This window comes from Xiphias gladius, chromosome 24 (assembly GCF_016859285.1).
Source record: "Xiphias gladius isolate SHS-SW01 ecotype Sanya breed wild chromosome 24, ASM1685928v1, whole genome shotgun sequence".
Classification (NCBI taxonomy): domain Eukaryota; kingdom Metazoa; phylum Chordata; class Actinopteri; order Istiophoriformes; family Xiphiidae; genus Xiphias; species Xiphias gladius.
Window position 1 is genome coordinate 22,625,519 of NC_053423.1, and position 24,839 is coordinate 22,650,357.

A 24,839-nucleotide genomic window follows, 5' to 3' on the forward strand; every position below is an offset into this window, starting at 1 on the left:
GAAGTTAAGCGAAACTGCAACTGCCGCCATATGTTGGATGTGATCTTACCAGCAGATGCAACGTTACAGAGGAGGAGAAACAAATGATTGATGGGTCCAATTTTGACCCACAGGAAGTTGTACACAGAGTTCATGAACTGTGTGGTTGTCAAACGAAAATGAAACCAAGCCCAAAGTCTACTGAGGAATCTAACTCTTGATCGGAGCGAGAAGGAACTCCCTGCAACACACAAAGTGACGCTGAACAGACGATGATGGACATTAGGCATGAAGACATGGACAGGCGAAATGTTTTGTCTTTAAAACTGGAAAGAAATGACGGAACATGACTGACACATACAGTGTGAGCAGATGTTTTAATATGTGTTAGTTGTTAAAATGATCTGCTATCAGTTGTTACTTACTTGCATTTAACATTTGCCTCATTTCCCAGCTAAAATCAGAATGTTAGTTCATTTATCGCCGTCTGCTGACTTTACATCTTTCACCTTATGTGGACAGAATTTAACAATATCAAAGAACAGGGAAACAGAGAAGCACCAGCATCAGCATCCAGTTCTGGACGGGCGTGCTTTTGTCTTTGATAGACACAGTATCAAAACACGGAGCGCATCTGTCCCAGTGGCTGACGAGGACTTTAACGCTGGACCGAGATCCAGTTTCAGGCTCTAAAAACAGCCTTTTCCCGTTAGCGGCTTTAGAAAGTTAAGCAGCAACAGTTTTTATTCATCATCATGTTGGACACTGGACATATTCTAACCTAAATGCACATCATCTTGCTGAATTTGAGCATAATATTTTTGACGCTTCCCATGAACCTCAGACTTCTGTGCCATCTGAACCCCATGAGAGACGTAATTGTAAAATGCCAGAAAACAAATACTGTTGTACCTGAACTGTCGATTAGAAGAAATGCTGCATTTATAACCTTTTTGGTATTATTTTGTTTAAAGAACTGTTTTATAAAAATGACAATTCTGATACGAGGATCGTGCTTTGGACATGCTAAAAATTGTTTTTTTTAAAAACGTGACTAACAAAGAGTTTTTGGTCCCATTTGCTGCTTCTCATGTCTAAAAAAGTTGCGACACATTTTTACCAGATACAGAACACACACACAATCTTCTACGTCTACTTCACACAGGCGACCGTAAACCTCCCCCATCTGCAGCCCTATGCTTTTTTTCCCCCCCTCTATTCTCCTTTTTTGGAAATATAAGTTACATCTTTCACATCACAACGAAAATGTCTAAACAAACCATAACAGATCAAAAAATGACTATGAAATCTGAAATGAACAAATTAAAAACGTCCCTTAATGGGTTTCCATCAGACTTTTATTAGGTCACGGAGGGAGAAACAAACCAGTGATTCCCGACCTTTTTGGACTGTGGCCCTTTACAGAAAAGCAGTAGAGGCCCCTTGTCACATGTGTCAGATGTCAATGAATTGTTAGCAGTTCCACCAATGAGATATTTCCCCTCTACACATCTCAGACGGTTTCATTTAAGTAACAGTTTGATGCCCAGAGTGGGGCATCAAACAAAAAAATTTTAATCTGAAAAATAACCATTGGCTGCAGCTATTAAATGTAGTGGAGTAAAAACAACATATCCCTATAATCTATAGTGGGGTAGAAGTAAAGTAGAACTACCTAAGAATTGTACCAGCGCTTGGTTCAAGTTATTCTCCATCACTGAGCAAGTGCTGTCGTTTTGGTGCCTCAACCTGACCTAACCTTAACCACAGGGGTGGTGGACGTGTTCTTTTTGAAGGCAATGACAAACGGACTGCATTGTTGTTTAGTTTGGAAGATGTGTCGCTAATATTATAATTATACTCAGATACAGTAGCACCGACTGGGGCTCTGCTGCTTCTTTAATGACTGCGTTTACGTTTAATATTTTGCTGATAATTTCCAGAAATCGCTGATAACACTTCCACACTTTAACATGATTTAAATTTTGAATAGAGGTTGCTGGACTGCATTTGGACTTGTGGCCTTAGTGGGAGAAATGATTTTTCCTTGTGCAAATGTTTATTCTGGATATCAAAAATGTTACTGCGGAAATCTGAAATGTTCTCTTTGACTAGGAAAAAGAGAATTACAGATATCTGCAACGTATATCCAGTCCAGCTTTTAAAATGTTGCGAATGTTGTTATGACAAACGTCTCAAAGGTCAACTTGACGCGCAGTCCAAGCGTTGAGTCGTTGCGAGCAGCCCCGTGCTCTCAGGATTGCGTTCGTGCACGAGGGGGCGGAATTGCTCCCTCGCGGAGATGCCCGCCCTTTCCCAGTCTGCGGATAGGCTACTGTAATGTGCGCTCGTATGGCAAGCTAAAGCGGCCAAATTACGTCACTTGACGATCGCGTTTTGTAGAACAACTGGCGCAAAAATCTCAGGACGCCGCTTCTTACGCCGCAGTTATTATTATTATTATTGTTGTTGTTATTATTATTATTATTACTATGAAATAATTACTAATACGGGTCTGCTTCTGAGAAGAGGGGGTAGGCCTCGGGCTACTGTGCAGACGGGCTGTAAGGCTGCCTACCCAATCAGAGGTTAGAAACGGTACTGGTATTTCTGTGCTATTTTCCCATTGGCTGAACTCGTTTTTTAAACATTTTGATTGGGTGGGCAAGGCGCATGCTCAGGTGTTCGGAGCCCGCCCTTACCCATAGCCACCAGTGCGCCATGCCAAGGTTCAGGCAAGTCTATGGGGGTACAAACACTTCCTGCTCGTGTGGAAACAGCAATGGACGGGGGAAGAAGCAGCTGAATTGATTCGGTCCTTCACCCTTTCGTCTTCATGAAAACAAGATGAAAAAGTTATTTCTGCTGCTTCTTTTCTGTCACGTTTCATCACCAGGTGGGACCACGTCTGAAATATTTAGTTAACTTTTTACTCAACTCTCTACTCGGCTCTGCATTTTGCACCTGCGTCACACTCCTGTGTAATTTAGTTTCACTTTTACTTGAACTCAATAGGGAAGTACGTTTTAACCGAATCCCGCCGAGTAGGTCGTATTTATGATGAGTGTATGATGTCGTGTGGATGTTTATACTGGATGTATAAATCATGTTTGTCCCACAGTGAAACACTCCCTGAAGTATTTTCTCACTGCTTCTTCTGGAATCCCAAACTTCCCTGATGTTTTGGGTGCTGCTCTGGTTGATGATATTCAGGCTGGTTACTGCGACACCGACACAAAAATAGTAGAAGCAAAACAGGACTGGATGAAAACATATTTCGATAACGACCCTCAGCACCTGGATTGGTACACTGGAGAGTGTTTTGAGATTCTGCCCAAGTTCTTCAAAGCCAGGATTCAAAGTTTGAAGCAGCGTTTGAACCAAAGTGAAGGTACAGTATTTGCCATGTTCTGTCTGACTTATTACTGCTAAACTGTTGTGTTGTAAAGTAAAGTGACCTTCTACGGGGTCTCAAGATAATAATAACTGGTTAGGTTCAGGTTATCAGGTTAGGGTTATCATAACCAATGGAATGAATGTCAAGAGTCACCAAAATAAAACCCAACTTGAAATAAAGCATAGTTTTCCTTATCATTTCAGTTTGTATTGTGCTTTAATGGTGCGTATTCCCAAGTTTCCCACAAATGAGTACAAACTAAATGACATGGTAAATCTCGAGGTTTAAGGGGCCCTGGAGTTCTGCAGCTTACCACTTTGCCCAGTTGCTAATCAGTAGAAGTCATGCAACACAGTGATTATAATTCTATTATTTCTTGGTTTAATGCTGATCTTGTTGGTGTGGTTTTTTTTCTTTTTTAATTTAATTGAATTTTATTAGCACCAGTTAAGAGACAACAGAAAATAATGGGGAGAGAGATGCAGTAAAGGTTCTCAGCTGGACTCCAAACAGGGACGTAGCAGTTCATGGCCGGCATCTTAATCACTAGACCAGGGGTGGACCCAGACAGGTGTGACTCTGTGTATATAACAGTTTTAATGCAGTGATGTGGTCAGTCTCTGCTGTCTTAAATGAATGTGTTTATTCTGGGCCCAGGAAACAGACTCTACACATGAGAAGCACGATAGAATCTGCTCCCCTATGAGTGATGAATTTGGTTTCATCATTCATACATAAAAAGTGCAAAGATTATCTGTCTGAATCATTAACACATCACAAGACTGTGAAAATAATCTAAAATTGTGAATCATGCACTGCAAATTTTTTAAGATCATCTTTCCAGTGGAGACATCATCTGTACATCATTAAGTTTAGTGTCTTTTGTCTGTGTTTTTTTCTGTCTCAGGTGTCCACATTTTACAAAGGACAAGTGGTTGTGAATTGGATGAAAAGACTGGAAAGGTTATTGGTATTATGCAGTTTGGTTATGATGGAGAAGACTTCATATCATTGGACCTGAAGACGCTGACATGGATCGCTCCGAAACCACAGGCCTTCGTCACCAAACACAGATGGGACGCTGATAAAGGGAGAATAAAACGCATTGAGAACTTCTGCACTCAGATTTGTCCTGAGTGGCTGAAGAAGTATTTGGCGTATGGGAAGAGCTCCCTGCTGAGAAAAGGTAGAATCCCTTGACCTGATGTAGTTTCATGAACACAACAATATTCATATAGACTACTCAGACTGAATTACCGTTGTGTTATCACTCCAACCAGTCTGACATGACCTTGTTTTTGGCCGTTTTCTGTGGCGGTCAGATTTGATGTAGCTCCCTTCTCTCTTTATATGTTGTGGGGATTGTGTAGCAAAGGGGTTGTTATGTAGTTCAGTCATAAGATGAATGTATGGGTCTATAAATGCATTTACCTGAAAGAAGAGTTGGTTACATGTTGTGAGCTGAACTTATCTGTTGAGTCTTGAGTCTTGAGTTCAGTTAAGCAAACACATGTACAGAACATACATAGACTAATGTTGAGCTTGTCCTTCAGAGGAAACAAACCTTTTGGAAGGATTTCCATCAAAAATAGTATTATTAGTAGCATTATTAGCAACATGGCTCTAGGGATGGCAATGCCAGTCGGTCTGTTGATCCACTGGTCCTTCACTTTGGTTCAAAACACCTCAACAACAGGGAGGTCGATTTCCCTGGAATTTGCTACAGCTATTCAGCTAACACAAATACTGCATGTCTTTAATTTCTTCTTTCTCAACCTTTTTCAATGTTTACCTTGATATCTCCTCGTTTAATTTTTTCATCTTCCTTTTCCCTTGTTTTCCCTTCCTTATGTAACGTTTCATCTTTCTCAACCCCCTTCACCCTCTCTCACTCTCTCTACCACCATGTTTCTATCTCTCTATTTCCCACCTTCTGTCTCTCCCTCCCCAGAGCTTCCCTCCGTGTCTCTCCTCCAGAAGACCCCCTCCTCTCCAGTCAGCTGCCACGCTACAGGTTTCTACCCTGACAGGGCCGTGATGTTCTGGAGGAAAGGTGGAGAGAAGCTTCATGAGGACGTGGACCAAGGAGAGATCCTCCCCAACCATGATGGGACCTTCCAGATGAGCGTTGACCTGAACATTTCACTGGTCCCTCCTGAAGACTGGAAGAGTTACGAATGTGTCTTTCACTTCTCCGGTGTTGAGAACTACACCATCACCACACTGGACAAAGCAGTGATCAGGACCAACTGGGGTAAGAGTGAGATCAGCAGTCGCTGAATGTGTCTGCATGTCTGTGGTTTGTTGGGTATTTTAGCTTTTGTTCTCCAGTTCAGCTGGGAATTCATCTTCAACAAGACTCATAATTATAAACCTGAACAATTAGATTAAACCAGTTCACGTTCCTTTGGCCAAGATCACTGCTCAGATCATAATATTTCCAGCAGATCCTTGTTTTAACCACACAAATAACAGGTTTGTGCTGCCTGTCCACTCTTTACTTAACTCAGAAAAACACAGAATCTAACCAGTATTGAAACCTATAAGACATGATTTTATTCTGTTGTATCTACTTGTTAAACTGAAGTGAACTTTATTCTTGATCATTCTTAAATACACTGGTTTTGCTAGTTTTGTTTCTTTGTGTTAAAGTTACATTTTTATTTATTTATGAATGTATTTATTCATTTGTTTTTAACATGTTTTGCTGTTTCCCACAGTGTCTGTCCAACACGTTAGGGATTTAATACATTTTCATGCTCATACGCTTTTAAGATATTAGGATGAATAGATTCATGGATGGATGGATGAACTGTTCTGTTTTAACCTGCTTTTTCTTTACCAGTCCTAATTTTTCTCGTTCAACAGAGAAGCCCAGTATCATAACCCCATCCATCATCGCTGCAGTGGTTGTTGTCGCTCTTGTTGTCACAGCTGTCACTGGATTCTTGGTGTACAAAAAGAAGAAAGGTGAGAGATAAAAACGGAAAGATAATCTGCTTAATTGACTTTTCAGTGCTTTGATTTTAGTCTTTGTGTTGATGCTTTTATCCTGATTTGTTGAGATTTGTTTTCACACTTAGGACATACTGTGGTCAGCACAGAAACAATCAGAGACACACCATACATGAAATATACACGCGGTCACTTCACACATATAGAAGAAAAGAAATAAATTAAGGATCAACAGAAGGGTAAAACTGATTGACTTTTAGGTTTGAGTGAGTAGAGGAGGGGATCTTTTTCACTGGGGACAAGGTGAAGAAAGACATCCTGGTTTTTACAACTGTAACTGAAATGATTTGTCTTTTCTTTTGATTTTAGCTAAACGCCCTCCATCTTGTAAGTAAATCTCATTTTATCCTATTTCTAATAATCTAACACACTATATGTGCTTTAGACTAAAAATGGTTTCAAATCAATGTGTAGATGAACATTTTCAAGACAGTTTCCTGCATTTACTGTATAGAAGACTTCACTGTTGGGTGAGTTGATGCAGTGTCACAGAGTGTGTTTCTGATCTTACAGCTCTTGACACCGGCTCTGAGCTCTCTGAGAAACTGAATGTAGAAACCTGAGCGACAGACACACTCAACGAGATGGAAAAAGTCAGCACTTAAACATGTGTCGCATCACAGCTCAAAGACTCTAAAAGATGGTTTCCTGCAAAAAAAATTGAAAAAGTGAAATGAAGAAAAAGAACAAACTTGCTTGAATAGTAAATGTTAAAGTAGTTTAATTTCACAGTATAAATGTATAATTTATACTTTGACAAATTTTAAAACGTTTAGATTTTTGCATGACTATATTTTATTTGATCAATTTTGACATCGATGCAATAATGTGTTTTGAATGATAATTTATGGTTTTACAATAACTCCATGAACTACAGGTTTTTGTAAACATGTACACACTGAACATGTAGCGTTAGCTCAGAGTTACAGAATGGTGTTGCCTGTCGGAGCGCTCAGCAGATTCATGAAAACACAGACTGACACCCACCGCAGGGCCTAGTGATAGATCAAACAAGACTGGGTGAAGACTGGCCGGAGTGTGTATGTTGAACGACAGTTGAAAACTGTCTTGGAAACAACTACTTTCGTTCTTTCTCTCTTCTCTCTCCTCTGTGCTCACCTATTATTTATTTTAATTTAAAAATTCCCATAAAGCTGTTCTCATTTTACATTTTTTGTTTCTGTTGTCAGACAACTGGAAAGGAGCTAAAGCCTGCTGGAAAAGTTGCTAAATACTGCTCGATAACGTAATACGTTAATTGGCATAATCATGTTGCACTACTGGAGACTCTCTTCTACGGAAAATAGCTAAGGTTTGTCTACATAGTGGCTAGATTTGTCGCTAGGTGCTTTTTTTGATAAACAGTCGCTAAAGGGGTGTGAAAAGTCGGTAAATCTAAAGACAAATGCTCTAAGTTGGCAACACTGCCTGTAAACATCTCCCTGGTGACGTAATAGAAATGGTTTGCTCCAATTCATTTTGAAAGGGCAACAGCCAATTCAAAACTCAAACGCTTGACCGGCTGACCAATGGTGTAACTTCATCACAAACTCAAGTCACTCTCTCACTCACGTCGTCACGGATATTCAGCCAAAAATCATTTGTATTGCTCTCTTTTTGTGCTGATGTTTCACATTTCAATAAAGACTCAAATGTTCAAAAGTTTGGCTTTTTTCTTAAATCCACATATTCATCTGTGACTAGTTGCAGTAATATGAATATTACTTGAGCATTCAACATTCTCACAGAGGAGTTGGATGAGAAGATTGATATGAGTGTCAACTCTGAGCATAGTTAGCTGCCAGACAAGCTTAGCTTAGCATATCATGAACACTGGAGAAAGCAACTAGCCAGTGGCTCTGTTACAGGTGCCTTCTAACAACTTCAAAGCTAGCTGACACGTAGTAATTTTTTTTTCCCCACTGTGCACATAATCACACAGATTCTTGTTATTCTTCTAATATGTTAATACAGACGATTTTTCCCACAATACACTACCTTCAGCAACGAGTGCTTTTTCTGCTCAGAAGTAGCTCATAGAAATGTTTCTTCTGAAAGTTGATAGGTCAGTTTAGCTGAATTCTGTTGCCCCTCCTCAACCATGAAGAAATAGCCTTTTTCTTATGGGATATCATGATGTCGAAGTCGTGAAGATGTTTTCTGAATCTGCAGTGCGTTCAGCTCTCTGAGATTCCATACAAGTGGACAGAAGTGGACTGTGATCTGGAGATTGGGCTTCTGAAAACTGCAGTTTAGATCGGGTTTACTAATCCTTGGGTCTTTTCCAATTTGGTCTTGTTTCATTTTAAATTTAAATATACACATCAGGGTAAGGAAATTTTTTTCAAGGTTAGATTTATAGATTTAGGTCCACAGTTTTGAACCCGAAGTGGTCCAAGATGAGAAGAGAAAAACTGCAAACGCAGTAATTTTTTGGAAAGTTCACTTTCAATGACCTTTAACTCTGCAGTGGTAAAGCACTTATCTTTGAAAATACAGACCATCAGTCCTGACAGCCATTCTGTCTATGTGACACTAAAGAGGAGTGTCAACAATGCAAGGCCAACACTATCAAAACACGTCCTCATGACTTTAATAGAAAAAGGGATCAGGTAGCAATTACGTTTCCTCCAAAATGTATTTGCTGTTGCAAGTTAGCTGTATACATAATGGTCCTGTAAACAGAAAGGTAAAGGGAACTGATTTGTCAGCTTGAGTATTGATATATTCTGACAATTACAACTGTGACAACTTTGATACTTTGATTAAGAAGTGCAGTTGCTAATTACAAGTGATACGGTCAGACCCAGGAATGAAGTGATTAATATGAAATGAGTTGAAACGGTGATATAACCGTGGGGAAGTTCGGTTAGAGAGACAGCAAAAGGTGATAGTCAACAAGGTGCAATTTATACAATCAAATAATAGAACATAATTGAACAACAAGCCTTAGAAACACTAGAACTAGTGTTCAAGCAAGGCTAAGGCATTAGAAAAGCAAAGGAATTATTACATATGTCTGGAGAATGGAGTGAGTACTTTTAGCTTTTTTTGTCTGATGATTAACTATTTTCACGACGTGATGCACATAAAAAAAGCTGAAAGTAATTTCGGACTGTTTCTGCTGCCAAGCAGAGAGGCCTATCTCACCGAAAAGTTTGCATTAATAATCATGGGAAGTATTTAACTGCGTGGATTATTTTTTAATATAAAAGACAACAGAGGCCATTTTTATTTCCAGTTATCATCACAAAGTCGCCTCTTTTAATCCTGATGGAATAAGACTATAAAAGTATTGTCTCTGTGTAAGGAATGTAATAATATTTGCGCATTTAAAATCCAACATTTCACCCGTGGCTTACTTTCACATGAAGGTGTTACTGTATTATTGTTACAGTGTTACTGTATGGTAATGTCATTGTGCCGGGGCTGTTTTTGTAGCTGGAGGCCGCAGACAAGGTTTCAATCCCTAAGCTTGGTTGTGCTGTTGACCTGTACATGGATAGAGATTCTTCATGTCACTGGATCAAGGATTGAGGACCCTGTAGTCGAAAGCGTCACTGAGCTGAGGCAGGTACGGGTTTGCAGCCCTGGGCTGCCTGTCAATGGGCTACGATTGGGAGGTTCAGTGAAATCAGTAAATGAGTAAAACAAGGCTAGACACCTGGCGAAAGTCTTCTTCATCTCAGCTCTGACAGGTAGCCTGTCTGTGTGGCTCAGGCTGTGTTCCTCTTTCCCCGCATGCGGAAACAAAACAAGAAACATAAATATACCACCAGCTTGGTTGAAGCTTCGCATCAAACTTTTAATGGCGGTGCTGAAGGAGCTGCGACTAGCACGGCGCTCGGCGTACCAGTCCGCGTGCTGTTTGGGTTCAGCTCTCCCGATGTTGCTGTCACAGTAAATCCCCTCAACTCCATCAACCATCGCAATACCAACAAACTCTGGCCAGGTTTGGTCTCCATGCACTCAGGGAGCGGGTCACCGCAGCGGAAACAGGTCCTCCGTCAAGTTCTGCAGTGTTTTTGTGAGATTGTAGCCCGTGTTATTTGTTTTATTGCTAGGGCTAATAATCCTGGCTTTTAACCAGTTCTCACCAAGCAATATGCAGATTTTCGAGAGGATAGCTGATTTCCATCCCGTGATCCAGGTTTGGCCGCACCCAGACCTAGTTCACCGCAGCTCACAAGAAATGAGACCCTCCTGCAACAACCTAACATGCTTCATGTGACAGAAAGTCAAGAACTGGAAATCAAATAAGCTGCTGGACCCCCAGTGAAATAAGTCCAATCATTAAATAAACATTATTAAATGATACATGTGCGTGCAAGTGCATCTGTAAAATTGAATTCTTCTTGTTCTCTTTTACAACGAGGTGAACATTTTTTTTCCACCTGTTATCAGCCCGGTTTCATTTTAAACGTGTGCCTTTCTCCCGGTGACCTACCCCTGGGGTTAGGGCTAGACGCTTTGCGGTACCGATCAACTTGTGCGCTCTTACCGGACTCACTCACCTGATGTATCGACCTGCAGACGTTTGAGTATCAAACACTGCCACGGGCGTGGTTTTGCGAAAATCGGATCGATCCGTTTCCTGAACATTGGGCTATAAAAATACAACTTTCAGAGCAAAGGTTTCCTCGCTATTATTTCTACTTGGCCGGTTAGAGACGCTCTGGCGTGCGGGTAGCTGCGTAAACTTTCTCCCCACTTGGCTGTTGGGTTTCCTATTGGCTATTTCTGCGCTGTAGAAAGCATAAAATCCCAGTGGAAATCTGTATGTTGTAACTAAGTATCGAGTATAATTGAGCGCGGTCTAACAATATGGCACTTCTCAAACCCTCCGATCATCCTATTTTTATTTTTTTTTTCAAGTGTACCAGGGGGTACGTGTAGGGGCACTTGTCCGCCACGCAGGTTTTTCGGGTCCGAGTCCGCTGACGCAGACTGTGGGGGTAGCAGTCCCACAACAACGCCTCCGGTGACGGCACTGGCAAGGGACTCCGGAGAACGAGCTGGAGTCAGAGCAAGTGAACTCTCGCACTCTGGGCCCACCGACACCCTCGCCACTTAAAAGCCTCGCCGAGTGGCCCTGGATGCGCCCACGCCGACGCCAGGATATGGGGCTCTAAACACACTTTTAGCGCCGCTCCCGAAGGGATGCCAAACATCAAAGGAATACTCCGATGGTTCGGGTAATACTCTGGGGGTTAGGTGGCAAAACTGACACCACGCTCGACAAACGTCGGTGCTGCAGTGGTTGAATGGATGAGTGGTATTTCAGGGAGCGTTTCGCCACGGGACTGTAGTTTATTAGGTGGTGATGATGATGTGAAGAGGAGGAAGGAGACTCCGCTGACACCGTCAGCTGCACGGTGTACTGGACGCCGTACTTCTTTGTAACACCGTAATTACAAAGTAGTACAGCGTTGAGTCGAGCACCTGCACGTCTGCTTGTGAGAGGGTGTGAGGCCAATGAACCACTCTGAAAATCAGCCTTGACCGCCGACCCTTAAATGAGGCACGTGTTTTCCTAAGAAATGTCACCAACGTCTGGTTTCTGTCACAAAGCATTAACTCCCCTTTCAGACTGGGAGGCACCCTCTGAGGCCCCCCCCCCCCCCGACCTAGGGCATCTATGAGAACATATAAATTTATCTCTGCATATTTCCATACGCACCAAGACAAAAAAAGGTTTTCAGCTTTTCAGCAGCATTTTTATACAGTTTTTGAGGGAGGATGGTTAATTGGTCGTCAGTTCCCCCCTAAAAAGATCATTTTAAGATCTGTTTAATCCAAATGGGCTACAAAAGAATGTGATATAGGCCCATTCCGGTTAATATTATTTTTGTTTTAATGAAAACAAGCAATTACAGCACACATCTCATTATTGTAGCCTTATTTGAAATAATGCCAAGTAACTTGTTGGAATTGCCTAAACTAACACACAGTGAATATATATATATATATATATATATATATATATATATATATATATATATAGTAGCAGGGTGTAAGATGCAGGGAGGAACAGTGTACATGGAACGCCATAACCATGTGGCTGGCATAGTGTACAGGAACATCTGCACTGAGTATGGGTTGGAGGTCCCAAAGTCACAATGGAAAACACCTCCTAAGGTGGTTGAGAATGACAAAGCCAAGATCCTGAGGGAATTCCAGATCCAGACCGACAACCTGGTGATGGCTAACCAACCGGACGTCGTGTTGATCGACAAACAACAGAAGAAGGCAGTAGTGGTAGACGTAGCGATCCCAAGCGACAGCGAGATCGAGAAGAAGGAACACGAGAAGATCGAAAAATACCAAGGGCTTAAAGAGGAGCTAGAAAAGATTTGGGGAGTACAGGCAAAAGTGGCGCCAGTGGTAATTGGAGCACTGGGGGCTGTGACCCACAAACTGGGAGAATGGCTCCAGCAGATTCCGGGTACAACATCTGAGGTCTCTGTCCAGAAGAGCGCAGTCCTAGGAACAGCTAAGATACTGCGCAGAACCCTCAAACTGCCAGGCCTCTGGTAGAGGACCTGAGCTTGAGGAAGACACACCACCAACCCCCCTTGGGGGGTTTATATTATATATATATATATATATATATATGTTTCCAAAAATATACCTATTACATTTATACAAACTTGCATTGGTTGTGAAGCTGTTTTTAAGGCTGAACGCCCCTTTTTCCCCACTGACAATTTTAAGCAGGCTGCATGAATTTCGGGCAACAGACAAACGAATCCGCATCCTGTTCTCCCGGAGGATGCACCGAAGGGATTATTCACACTAGATTCATCTCGCGATATTTCTATCGAGCCCTCATCACCCCTACTGTGTCTCCTTCGCATTGTCACAGATCACGTTTTGCGTAATTTGTGGAGGCCTAAGTTACTACAAATATTGTTAAATACGTTTACATGGTATTGTAGCAGTCCCACGAAAAATCAAACAATTGCTTTTTACCTGAACGGAGACGACGAGGGAGCGCAGAAGGAGGCACGTTTGAAATGAAACGCGTTCCCGCGAGATTTCAACGAGTGCAGTTGAGTAAATGCCACGTCTTATACACTGCAACCGGTAGCATCAACGTTGCCAGAGATATTAGCACTTTAGCAGACACATTGCAGGCAGGACAGAGCGGTATTCAGCGGCCCAACAGGCACTGACATCCAACACAATCCGGTAAGAGTTTCTTTATTTGTTTTTTTCATTGTGTTTCGCACTTAGTGATGTTGCTCCCGCTGCAGCAACATGTTAGCAGGCTGGTTAGTAGCTACTTAGCCTGCTAGCGGGCTTCCGTCGCAATTGAGGGAATCGGTGCTCAGTGGTCGTTGTTTGATGACAGGCTTTCACTGTTTACTGTGAGATTAAAATTGACACCTTTGAAAAGTGAGAGATTATCCGCTTCACAGCCACGTCCGGTGCGTGAAGCCGGCACCAAATGAACACAAACACAGGGCAGAGCTCAGTCAGAGTCAAAGGGCTAATCGTTAAGTTAGCCAGCAAGCATCGTTGCAGTTGTAACATTCACACTGCGTGCACACATCACCAGGCATCGTTCATTGTTTCTAATACTGTACACGCTATTAGAACAGTATTAAATCGGCGCAAACCAGCTAATGAATGCTTAGCGTAGCGTCACCTTAATACAGCCCACCGAGATGCTAACTGTGCTGCACAGTCATTGTGTCTTGTAGTTGTATTTCACTGATAAAGTCCAGTTCTCAGGCAGTCCAGTGTCCAAACCCCCGGGCAATTTGAAAACCTGCCGGGTTGGCAATAGAATGCAAACTGGCTGATCTGATGAAGAGTGGCTATCACACCCCAGTCTCGCATGAGATGCACTACTGTCCCCTCACTTAAACCAGATTTGGTGGTAATCTGAAACCCATCTTGACTACATAGTGTAATGCAGTTTGAATGGAAATGCCTCTTTGACCGTGTGGAGCGGACCACCTGGTCAGGCTTTCAGTGCGAGTGGAACACAGGAAATCTCCCGGACAGTTTATCTGCTGATGCCAAAGAACTTGGAGCAAGCATTGAGGTCCTTACACGAGATTAGGTAACACCCCCCCTTCAAAAAAAAAAGTCCTCTGTAGCAGCGCAGTGGCCACTCTTTCCCAAATGAAATAAAATCAGAATGGCATTTTTTCCACAATTCATTTCCACACAGATAATTCAAAAGTTGCACGGATCAGGAATGAAGTAAATGCTGCGATAACTTGTTGTGCCTCCTGTGTGATCACGACTGTTGCAATCGCTGGAGCTGTTTTCTTCCTGGTTCTTCAATGTCTCAGGGACAAAGACGGCTAATTTCAGGCCCTTTCTTAAGCCAGTTTCTGCCCACTACCATTTCAAGTGTCACTTGCTGTACTGATTGATATGTAGCCACTGTAAATGCATAAACTCTCAAAACAATTAACATGTGCCATGAAATAGATGGTGTATGCCTCTGTCGTTGTCAGACGTGTGCATATGAGTATAAGATAAATAAATTTAGCTGGGGACAAAGTGATAGTTGCTTTTGTTTTAACCTCATTGTACATTCAGTAATTTTTACACCCAGCAGGAAAATGAAGCTATAGGTTTATTTGCTTGACAAAGTAATGTTTATGATGTAGAAAGGCAGGACATAAATAATTCTTATTCTGTTATCTGGCATCCATGCACAAGACACATGAAGTGTGAGTTTTTTATTTATTATTTATTTTCTTTCTTTTTTTCTTTGTTTTTTTATTTATACTTTTTCTATGGGCTGTTTTCTTCTTTTTCACTTTGTCTGGCCATATGGGCTGTAGCTGGCTTGCTGGCACCATTCAACCCACATCTGCCCACCTGAGACCCCGGACACCACCCCACCCATCCCCCCCATCCCCCACCACCCCCACCACCACCGGCCACGGACCAGGCCCCCACCACACACACATCCATCACGCCACCCCACTCAAGATGAGCGATGGAAGGGAAGGCGGCCAACCTCCCTGAAGATGTATGGATGAGCGAGCACGCGAACGAGCAGCCGCCATGACACGCACACGCCCACGGACCACGACCACGGACCATGACCATGACCACACCACGGACATGACCACCCCCCACCCACACACCACACACATGACCCACGACGACACACACGCCGCTGACCACACGACACGCACACACGACCACGGACCGGACACACACACGCGATGACCACGGACACGCACACGCACATGCCCATGACCACGGACATGACCACGCTCATGACCACGGACATGGGCACGCTCATAATGAGGATGTTGTTCGAGTGCAAAAGGAGGAAAGTGGCCATGGGCACTCGCACGGAGGGGAGAGAGTGAAGAGGGAGGCAGAAGGAGAGAAGAGGGACATGGTGGAGCTCTGGACACAGGTGCGGTCATGGGTTAGAATGGGACCGATGGGCTACCGGTTTGAAATGTGAAGAATATTGTAGTGGCAGTCAGGGTCATGCCGTATAAGACTCTGTACTGAGCAGCCCTGCGGTGAAAATGTATGAATGTCTGTTTCCTTCCATTGCAGCTACACATTTAAAGTTAGAACATGTTACTTACTGGAATAAATATCGTCGTAAGGGTGCTTAAAGAATGTCAAACTATTCCTTTTAAGGGCTCGGCGTGTACTATCATTTATTGAAATCGACATCTGAAAGCCATAGTTTGTAGTGTTTCATTTTCGTCATCCGCTGTTAGTGATCACGCTATTTTGTCCACCTGAGCACATACAACAACGCATGTAACGCAGTTGAGAACAGTAATACCAGTAGTGAATTCAACAGCCGTTCTAGAGACAAAATGGAATCTGGCGTGTTCTCACCAGAAAAATGTCCCCTTGGCGCCAGAAAGAAGCGCTGCCTTTGGCTCTCCTCGCTGCAGTGGGCACACACAGGACAGCAGAAATTTTCTTACAGCTTGTAGCTTTTTAACAGTGTCGTGACTTGTTGCAGGCCTTGTATTTTCAGTTTCCTCCCAAAGACGTTTTAATTAGTTTTGTAAAACTCGCAACACTTTTTTGTCGTGTCTGTTCCCGAAGGTACTCTAAAACCCACCATGTGGCATGCAAGCCACTGAACAAACAAAGCTGGACTCGCAGTCGGTATCCAGATGTTATTTTGCTGTCTGTGCCAGAAGCATTTTAGCCTTATTTTTTCAGATGTCCCTCTCCCAAAACAGATTGTTCTCCATTTTAATAACCTGACAACGGCTTTTTCTTGTTAACTGCATGCAACTCTTTCCTGCTCGTGTGTGTAACTTGTGTGTGTGATTATGCGTGGGTGTGTAAGGTTGCCGAAAGATTCTGTGTGCACGGCAACCCTTTGGCCGAACAGATCCACAGTAGACACAGATGAACTCCTTCTTTCACTATAGAGCCAGTGCAGACAACATGCCAGATTTGATTTACTGTACAGTATACTGCCATTGGTAGCGGTTGAACCTCTTACAGAAGCCTCGCAGGAATAGGCTTTCCGGGTAATTATTTATTTAAAGGTATCGGATCCAAACAGATCTGAGCTTAGAAGTCCCAGCACCTCAGACATTTTTTTTGCTAAATTAGACCCCACACAGACACCTGAGTCATCCCCCCTCCTCCTTTTCCAACTCCTGTTTTTCTCCCCGTGTGGCATCCCTGATGATCTTGCAGTTTTATGACATTCTCTCCCACGGGACGCTAATGAAAAGTAAACTTGCCTCTGTCCTCATCTGCAGGCTGTCGGAGCGACCCTGCTGATCAGCGCGGCCCCTTTCCTCATCCTGTTTCTGATCCCAGTCCAGTCCAACAGCGACCAGCACCAGAACCTGCTCAAGGTGCTGCTCAGCTTTGCCTCCGGCGGACTGCTGGGTGACGCCTTCCTCCACCTCATACCACACGCTCTGGGTAGGTAGTTGATCCATAGAAGTCTGTTTTTACTCTCTCTGGCTGGGTTTTTTATTCTATTTTATTTTTTTTTAAACTTTCTAGCTTTGAGTTTTTATTTCCTCCTTCATATAAAATGTAAGTTAACTTGACCAAAAGCATTATTAAGGTGCATTTGTAATATCATGTACTAAAATATGAGGTTACGACAGAGAAAATTGTCTCCTCTTGATTAAAATACTGGAGATTCACTTATTTTGCTCCAGTAATTTCTGCTATGGTCTCTATCAGGTAATCGACTCCACGCACAGCAAGTAAGGAAAACTAAGAAACACAATTTTTTTTCCTCATAGCTCATTATCTTTTTGTCTGGAGACTCACTAGCAGAGTTATTTTGCCCGGTTAAGCACAGGCCTCTAAGTTTGACACACTGGTCTGTCGCTCATATACTCATGAGTGATAGACCACTCGAACAGTTTTTGACCCTATGGTTTGAAAGGAGCATATAAAGCAATAAAGAGAGAGCAATAAAAAATGAAATAATAAATATGTTTGAGGAAAGCAGAGTTTTTTTTTCATTCTTTCCGATTTTCACAGCTTCAACGTGGTGCTACAAAAGTGTGAAGTTGTCCTGTTTATTATAATGTACATATGAGCAACTCAGATTTGACTCTCTGGGTCAGTGATTCCTCAACATGAATAGACACAACACTCACAAACATAATGAAGTATTACACGTACAAGCAAAGACTTCGGTCAGCCGAGGACTCGTTGAAAACACAGACACGGCAGCAGGATCTTCAGCTTGTCTTCTTGAGTTCAGTGTCTGTTTCGCCGTAATCTCCTCATATTGTTTTCCTCACAGAGCCCCACTCTCATCATGGAGAAGATGATCACGGACACTCGCATGCAAATGAAGAGTCCAATGACCACGGCCACTCTCACGGTCAGTTGGTACTCGAGTTATTGACAGACGACCTCATAGAAGTTCAAAAATCAGCCAAAGAAATTTAAAGAAGCCAAAAAAATGCCCTTTATCTACTTTTCTATGGTGACGTACGACTTTGAGCTGTATGCTGTAAGCAGCGGATGGATCAAACTGTTCATGTATCACAGTTGCAACCAGTGTTCCTTGTCCTCTACCTGCACAGGAGCTGCCCACGGTCACATGATGTCAGTGGGTTTGTGGGTTCTCGGTGGGATCATCGCCTTCCTGGTTGTAGAGAAATTTGTGCGTCTCCTGAAGGGAGGGCACGGCCATGGACATTCCCATGGCCACTCACACGGTACGTCAGTGGACACTCGTCTGCAGAATATATATATTTTTCCAAATGCATGAACACAAATATTCTCTTTGCGTCTGAAATTGTTGGTTGCAGTTTTTAGCAGGTAATATTTTGTAGTTTTGTTTAGTTTTTTTTTTTTTTTTTTTTATTAAAAATATCTGTGTTCTCTAAATTAGTATAAGAGGCCAAGAAACTCTAGATTTCACAACTTGTAATCTAAATAGCTAATCTGATGACTGGGGCTAAAATGAACTTTGTTTTGTGTAAAATTTTCAGCTGCTCCCAAGGAAAAGGACAGTGACGGAGAGGAGGAAAAGGAAAAGAGGAAGAAGAAAGAGGAGAAAGGAAGCAAAGATGAGAAGATGCCAAAGAAAGAGGAGAAAAAGAGCACAGGTGAGCAATACCGTGATGTTATATAGACTGATTTGAAACAGGGTAGATGAACTCTGATCTCTGCTGGTCAGTTACTGAACTGCAGTGAGGGGACTCAGATGTTTACAAAAAAAAAAAACAAGCAGATTAACCTGGTGGCAGCAATCAGCAATTAACATGGTGGCTCTATTGGGAGTGTTTAATAATATGATATGATATGATATAATATGATATGACATAATGTAATATATAATTTCCAAAAGGCATAAACTTAAAGATGAGGTAAAATACTTTTTTGATTCGATATTTTAATATGTTTCAAAATAACAAAAAAGCACAAAGGCCCCAAACAAGGTCTTAAACTCACTTGTTCTCTGTTCTCTCCCCTAATACAGACATCAAGGTGTCAGGTTACCTGAACCTGGCAGCGGACTTCACACATAATTTCACTGACGGCCTGGCAATCGGAGCTTCATTCCTGGTCAGCCCAGCAGTGGGCGCCGTCACCACCCTCACCATCCTGCTGCACGAGGTCCCCCACGAGATCGGAGACTTTGCCATCCTTGTACAGTCCGGCTGCACCAAGAAAAAGGTAGCTGACTACTCGAGCTGTAGTTCATAAGAGTCGCGCGTAAGAAGGAATAACCTTCATCCCACAGACAACTGGCAAACACTGGCTCATGACGCCGCCGCCTCCATGGAAACTGACATTTGTAAGTTTGTTCACACTTGAGTGTCAGAACATCCACAATGAGCTGGGAGAAAATTTTAGGATTATGGGAGCACCCAAACCAAATCGGTGTTAAATAACAAGTCTGAATTATTATGCAGCATTATTTGCAAAGAAAATGTTTTTTTGTTTTGTTTTTTTAGTAAAGTGTAAAATTGTATAATGGTGTTTTGAAAAGATTAAGAAGGAAACAAGCTAAATGCTCTGAATTCTGATGGTCCAGTAGAGTCTAAGAGGCATAGCTCGCCCCTCTGATTGGTCATAGTTTGACCCTCCAGCAGAACCACTTAAATTAGTAGGAAGTATGGAAATTATAATATTAATATTAAAATCCTCTTCCTCTTTCCCATCAGGCCATGTGTCTACAGCTGCTGACAGCCTTGGGAGCTCTGGCCGGCACGGCGTGCTCCCTCATGGCGGAAGGCGTGGGCGCCGCGGCGACCGCCTGGATCCTGCCGTTCACAGCCGGCGGGTTTGTTTACATAGCCACGGTGACGGTGCTGCCGGAGCTGCTGGTGGGCCGCTCCAGTTTCGGCCAGTCCCTGATGGAGATTCTGGCCCTGCTGTTCGGAGTCGGCATGATGGTGCTGATCGCCGAGTACGAGTGAGACGCAGCAGGGAGGACAGAAACTCCTCACGGAGCGAGACGCGAAGGGAGGGAACAGAGAGACAGAGAGGGAAGAGGTTGAAAAGGTTTAAAAAAAAAAAAAAAAAAGGCGGTTTTAAGTGAGTGAGTTCATGTGGGGTATTTTTGGCAGGGGTGTGTTGTCCTGTTTTTTTTTTTTTTAGTCTTCTATTTTGGGACAACATCACCCATTGATGGCAAACGGATGCTTTTTGTCGCCTGGTGTTTTTTTAGCAGTCGACGGTCACATCCCTGATTTGCGTTACTATTTCTTTTTGGGAGGAAAAGTGTGGGCTTCTTTAAAAACTGATCCGTGGAGACTGAGAGCTGGGGAAGAAACAAACGGACGGAAACGTTTTTCGAGGACTGCTGCGTTGTTCACTGGGGGCCACCATCAGGACAGGAGGTGAAATCTTCCCGTCCACCGGTCCCAAAAATGACCCCCATGCCACGTCCAGTACGCGGATCGGCTGCGGTTTGACCGCGGTTTAAACTGACAGTCACCTCCCTCCAAAAGTGGCTTAAAGTCGACACATTTCCCAGCCGTAACACCAAATTTTCTGTCATTCGACAAGTGGCCGGTCCTTAAATCTACGTTTCAGAGTCGGGTCGGTGAATAAGCAGAGGAAGCGATGGCCTGGCTCAGTTGTTCTCACTACAGTGACCTGCTCAGTTACACGTGTTTAATGTCTGTTTCGTTTGAGGATACTGAATGTTAATATTTTTACATTCCACAAAATAAAAGTAAATGCTGTGGCTTCTACAGATGTGCTCAAAATGGCATCATGTTTACTCTCAAATTATTAAAATCTCACCCGAGTCTAGAAAGGAAAACTTGTTTGGACTTTTAACATACACTACACAAACTTCCCAACTGATGGATAGTAAAAAAAAAAAACTAAAAAAAACGCAAACACCGACAGTGACGATGAACATTCCCAATAAAGGTTCATAATCTTCAAAGTGACGATTACTTTTCAACATATTCTGTATTTAAAAAGACACAAACTTGAAAATGTAACACTGTACTGTGATAGTATGTAAATGTTTGAACTGAATCAAACAAGATTTTACCTTCTATTAACAAACCCGAACACGAGAATTTATTGGTGCTTTGGCTTTTTCAGGAGCCTCAACAATTCCTGTGAAGGCTACGTGACGGACGGGTCTCGCCAGGTTTTCACTGGACGGGCTGTGAACGAGTCCTGGCGCCCCGGTTGGCCCCCGCCGCTGGAATCCTTCCGGTGCGGCCGGGAGATGTACTAAGTTTGAACCCAGGTGCTGAAGCTCGAAACGGAAGTAACAAACTCAAATAAATAAATAAAATAGCGGGTCGGTGCATTCTTGTCGACCCTTTCCACTGGACGACATCTTGGCACCAAACCAGGTTCTTATTTCTCTGTTCACGAGCCCTTGTCACATGACCCCTGTCCATAACTCGTGAGCGGTTCAGTCAAAGACTGACCTTCTCTTCTCAGACTGTTATTTAACCGGTTGTCGGAGGCCCGGGGAGGTCGAGCGATCCAGTTTTACGTCAGGGGGGAAAAAAGATTAGAGAAAAGTCGGCAAAATAAATCCGAAGATACCTGGAATCGCAGGTGGAGTCGCAGTACGTGCTCGTGTCGTGAGGATGAAGAGGTCTCGCGTTGGTGTGTGTGTGTGTGTGTGGGGCAAAAACATGGACGAGCAGCCTGCTACTTCAGCTGTCAGTCTGCCTTGTGTCATCCACTGTTCCAGCCCGGAGACTCCAGGGGAGACCGAGAGGAGCGTCCTATGGAGGGGTTGAGGCCTTACAGTCGCCCTTAGGCCCCCACCCCCCCCCAAGATCTCAACCGAGGACACGGTCTGCTTGGTCACAGTGATTAAGGCAAACTCAAAAGGGAAACCACTTCGTCCGAAGAGAGGTGTGTATTTGTGTGTGTCGTTTTGGTTCGCTTGTAACGTGGTAAATAAAATGACTCACCGGTCCGGTCGCTCCTCTGTGACGGGACGTCGGATGGTTGTTGGATGACTCGGCGGAAAAACCAGACGCCAGCGCCAGTAGCGTGTCTCCAGCGCGCTGTGGCTTTTATTTGATCTGATCAGCCACCTCAGACCTTTTTTTTTTCCTCATTTCCTCATTCTCAAATTAGTCAGGAAGTTTTTTGTTGTTGTTGTTGTTTCTTTTTTTCTTTTGGAAGGTGGGGGACATATCAGGCTACAAAGATTCAGCAAAGCGTCAGTCGCTGCTTTACCTTTGTGGTCTTCAGAGTAACGTAGAGTCCAATATAGTAATATAGAGGGTTTTTTTTAAATAATAATAAAAAATATATAAAATAATATTCACTGTGACTGCTTATTACCACTCAGTTTAGCAGGATCCCTTTCAGAGCTGTCCGTCACTATCTAACCCACCGACCCCCGAGTGACCACACACACACACAAATTTAAAGCTTGTCGCGTTATATGACTGTTAAGGTGATGTAAGGCCCATCTATTTTATTGCCCTCCGGTTTATAATGCACCCATACCCTATGTTTTTGTCCTGATGGTTTTATGATTGGTTGTTTTTTTTTTTTTTTTAATTCTTCGTTCAGCCATATATATACGTATTTTTATTTTTATTTTTTTTTGTGGTTGAAATAACAAAATTAAAAAAGGGGGAAAATGGAGCGACCACATAACGCCCCCGTGAGGACGTCCCATGTTCCAGGACTCATGCAGCTGATGTTTTAGCTGAAGAATGAATAAACAAAAGTTTAAAAAAAAACGGAAGAAAAAAAAAAACGACGACACACACAGATGCTTTATCACAAATGGGGAGAAGAAAAAATAACAAGGTTCCGGTGGGGGGGTGTTGTAAATCAACGCAGATGCTCCATAAATGAAAGAGCACACTTAAATGAAATAACAAGGAAAATGAGCCTGTTAATGTTCGCGTGACGCTCGCAGAGGTATGGTGTGATCACCCCTAGCAACGGAATGAATTTGCACGCCCGCCCTCTCGTGCGCATGTTTAATTACCCAGCTCAAGAATGACACACACCCGCACCTTTACCCGAGGGTGTCCATGGTAATGTAACAACAAAATTTGCATGGTAACCTGAAAAGGACATTTTTATATTTAATATTAAAAAAAAAAAAAAAAAAAAGTGGTGTGACTTTAAAAACTTAGAGGTAAACCCGGGACACAACAAACCCTCAGCTTGCTGGGGCTGTCCTCTCTGGTACCGCCGTGGTTCGGTTTTTCAAATAGTTTTCATACTGCACTGAAATATGAGGCGAGGCTCGAAATGCGAAGAAATGTGTTTAAACCACGGGTCAATAACACAGGTTAGTCATGCAGTAGCTCACAGTCGTTTAAGTGCAGTGAAATGGTAAATGAAGAATGAACATGGTAATTAAGGTGCCTTTCTTTATCACAGACAACTTCGGAGGCATCTGTCTGACAGCAGTGGTATTTGCTCATATTTGTTCTTTTATTACTGAGATGACGTTCCCCGTAAGCTTTGTTGTTTCCTGAAGCGAAGAGAATACTTACCCATTATCTGTGGAGACACCTTTTACGGTCACCGCTGCTGTGAACCAGCAACACTCGGGTTAGACAACAGTTGTCGTCGTCGTGTCTTCCTCTGGTTTAATAAAGCTACATATGGGTGTATCTTTTTAGAATGAAAATGCATACTCCATTTTTTCCCCTCGTCAATATTTGCTCAGAACAAATGGATCTCCGTGTTTCCAGATAAGGCTTTGGCAGGTCTTTCACGTGGACTGTAATCTCATGTTTTTATGTTCGACACTGAAACAAATCAGGAAATTTCACTGATTGTTTTCACTCATACACGTATCTACACTCTCAGGTGAAGAAAACCTCGGACCTGCACCCTGAGCCATTAAAATGAACCTTTTTGTCACGGTGCCTTTGAGCAAGGCGTGTGATCCCAACATTTGCCGCAGTCCAACAGCTGTGACTCGTTTTCTTTGTCTATTACCTGTGGTTTGAAGGTTTTATTCCTCTATTTTGATTATTTATTTCGAGCACTTCCCATTTAAAATGAATTCTCGAATGTTAAGCCGATTATTACCAAGCGGGAAACGTGTCCTCACTTTATCCTGAGCGTGCTTTTTGGATTCGGTGCTACGTTTTATACTACCCTTCCTTGTTCGGCCGCATCGACTTCGCGGTTCCCAGATCTGGTATTTCCACCACAGATGGCTGGAAAAAGATATTCAGCCGTTCAGCTCCGTATTTAACACAAGCTTTAACGAGCCGTAACTGTCCATTTCAATCAGACTGTGAACTGCGCAGCTACGGGACCTCACTTGACCTTCTGAAACTACATCAGCTGTTGTGTCGGCAGGTGAAAAACCTTAAAGTGGCAACACCTGGGGTAGAGGATGTGAACCCAGTTTAAATTTAAGTTTGAATTTTTTTTTCACGCACTGTTTACTTATCTATGCGCTCACTTAGATTCTCTGTAAATTTGATCTCCCCATGTGAATGCCTAAACACTGCTTCAAACAATTTCAAGAAGCCATTCCCCTTGTTGTAATTTGGACTTATTCTTTTGCTAAATA

At 42.9% G+C, this 24,839-nt stretch overlaps 2 protein-coding genes across 2 annotated transcripts; both read left to right on the plus strand.

Moving 5' to 3' along the window:
* Positions 1-2,687: 2,687 nt before the first annotated feature.
* Positions 2,688-7,471, plus strand: LOC120785903 (major histocompatibility complex class I-related gene protein-like). The gene is made up of 7 exons (XM_040120869.1): positions 2,688-2,875; positions 3,101-3,370; positions 4,284-4,562; positions 5,328-5,630; positions 6,245-6,346; positions 6,701-6,718; positions 6,905-7,471. Exons 1-7 carry the CDS (start codon positions 2,827-2,829, stop codon positions 6,952-6,954), a joined length of 1,071 nt encoding a protein of 356 aa, XP_039976803.1. The 5' UTR covers positions 2,688-2,826; the 3' UTR covers positions 6,955-7,471.
* Positions 7,472-15,578: 8,107 nt separating this feature from the next.
* slc39a7 (solute carrier family 39 member 7) lies at positions 15,579-20,372 on the plus strand (the record flags this gene model as incomplete). The annotated part of the gene is made up of 7 exons (XM_040122539.1): positions 15,579-15,788; positions 17,122-17,290; positions 18,135-18,215; positions 18,421-18,555; positions 18,832-18,948; positions 19,323-19,519; positions 20,011-20,372. Coding segments are annotated over 7 exons (1,164 nt in total), but the record flags the coding sequence as incomplete, so codon positions are not given.
* Between the last annotated feature and the right edge of the window lie 4,467 nt (positions 20,373-24,839).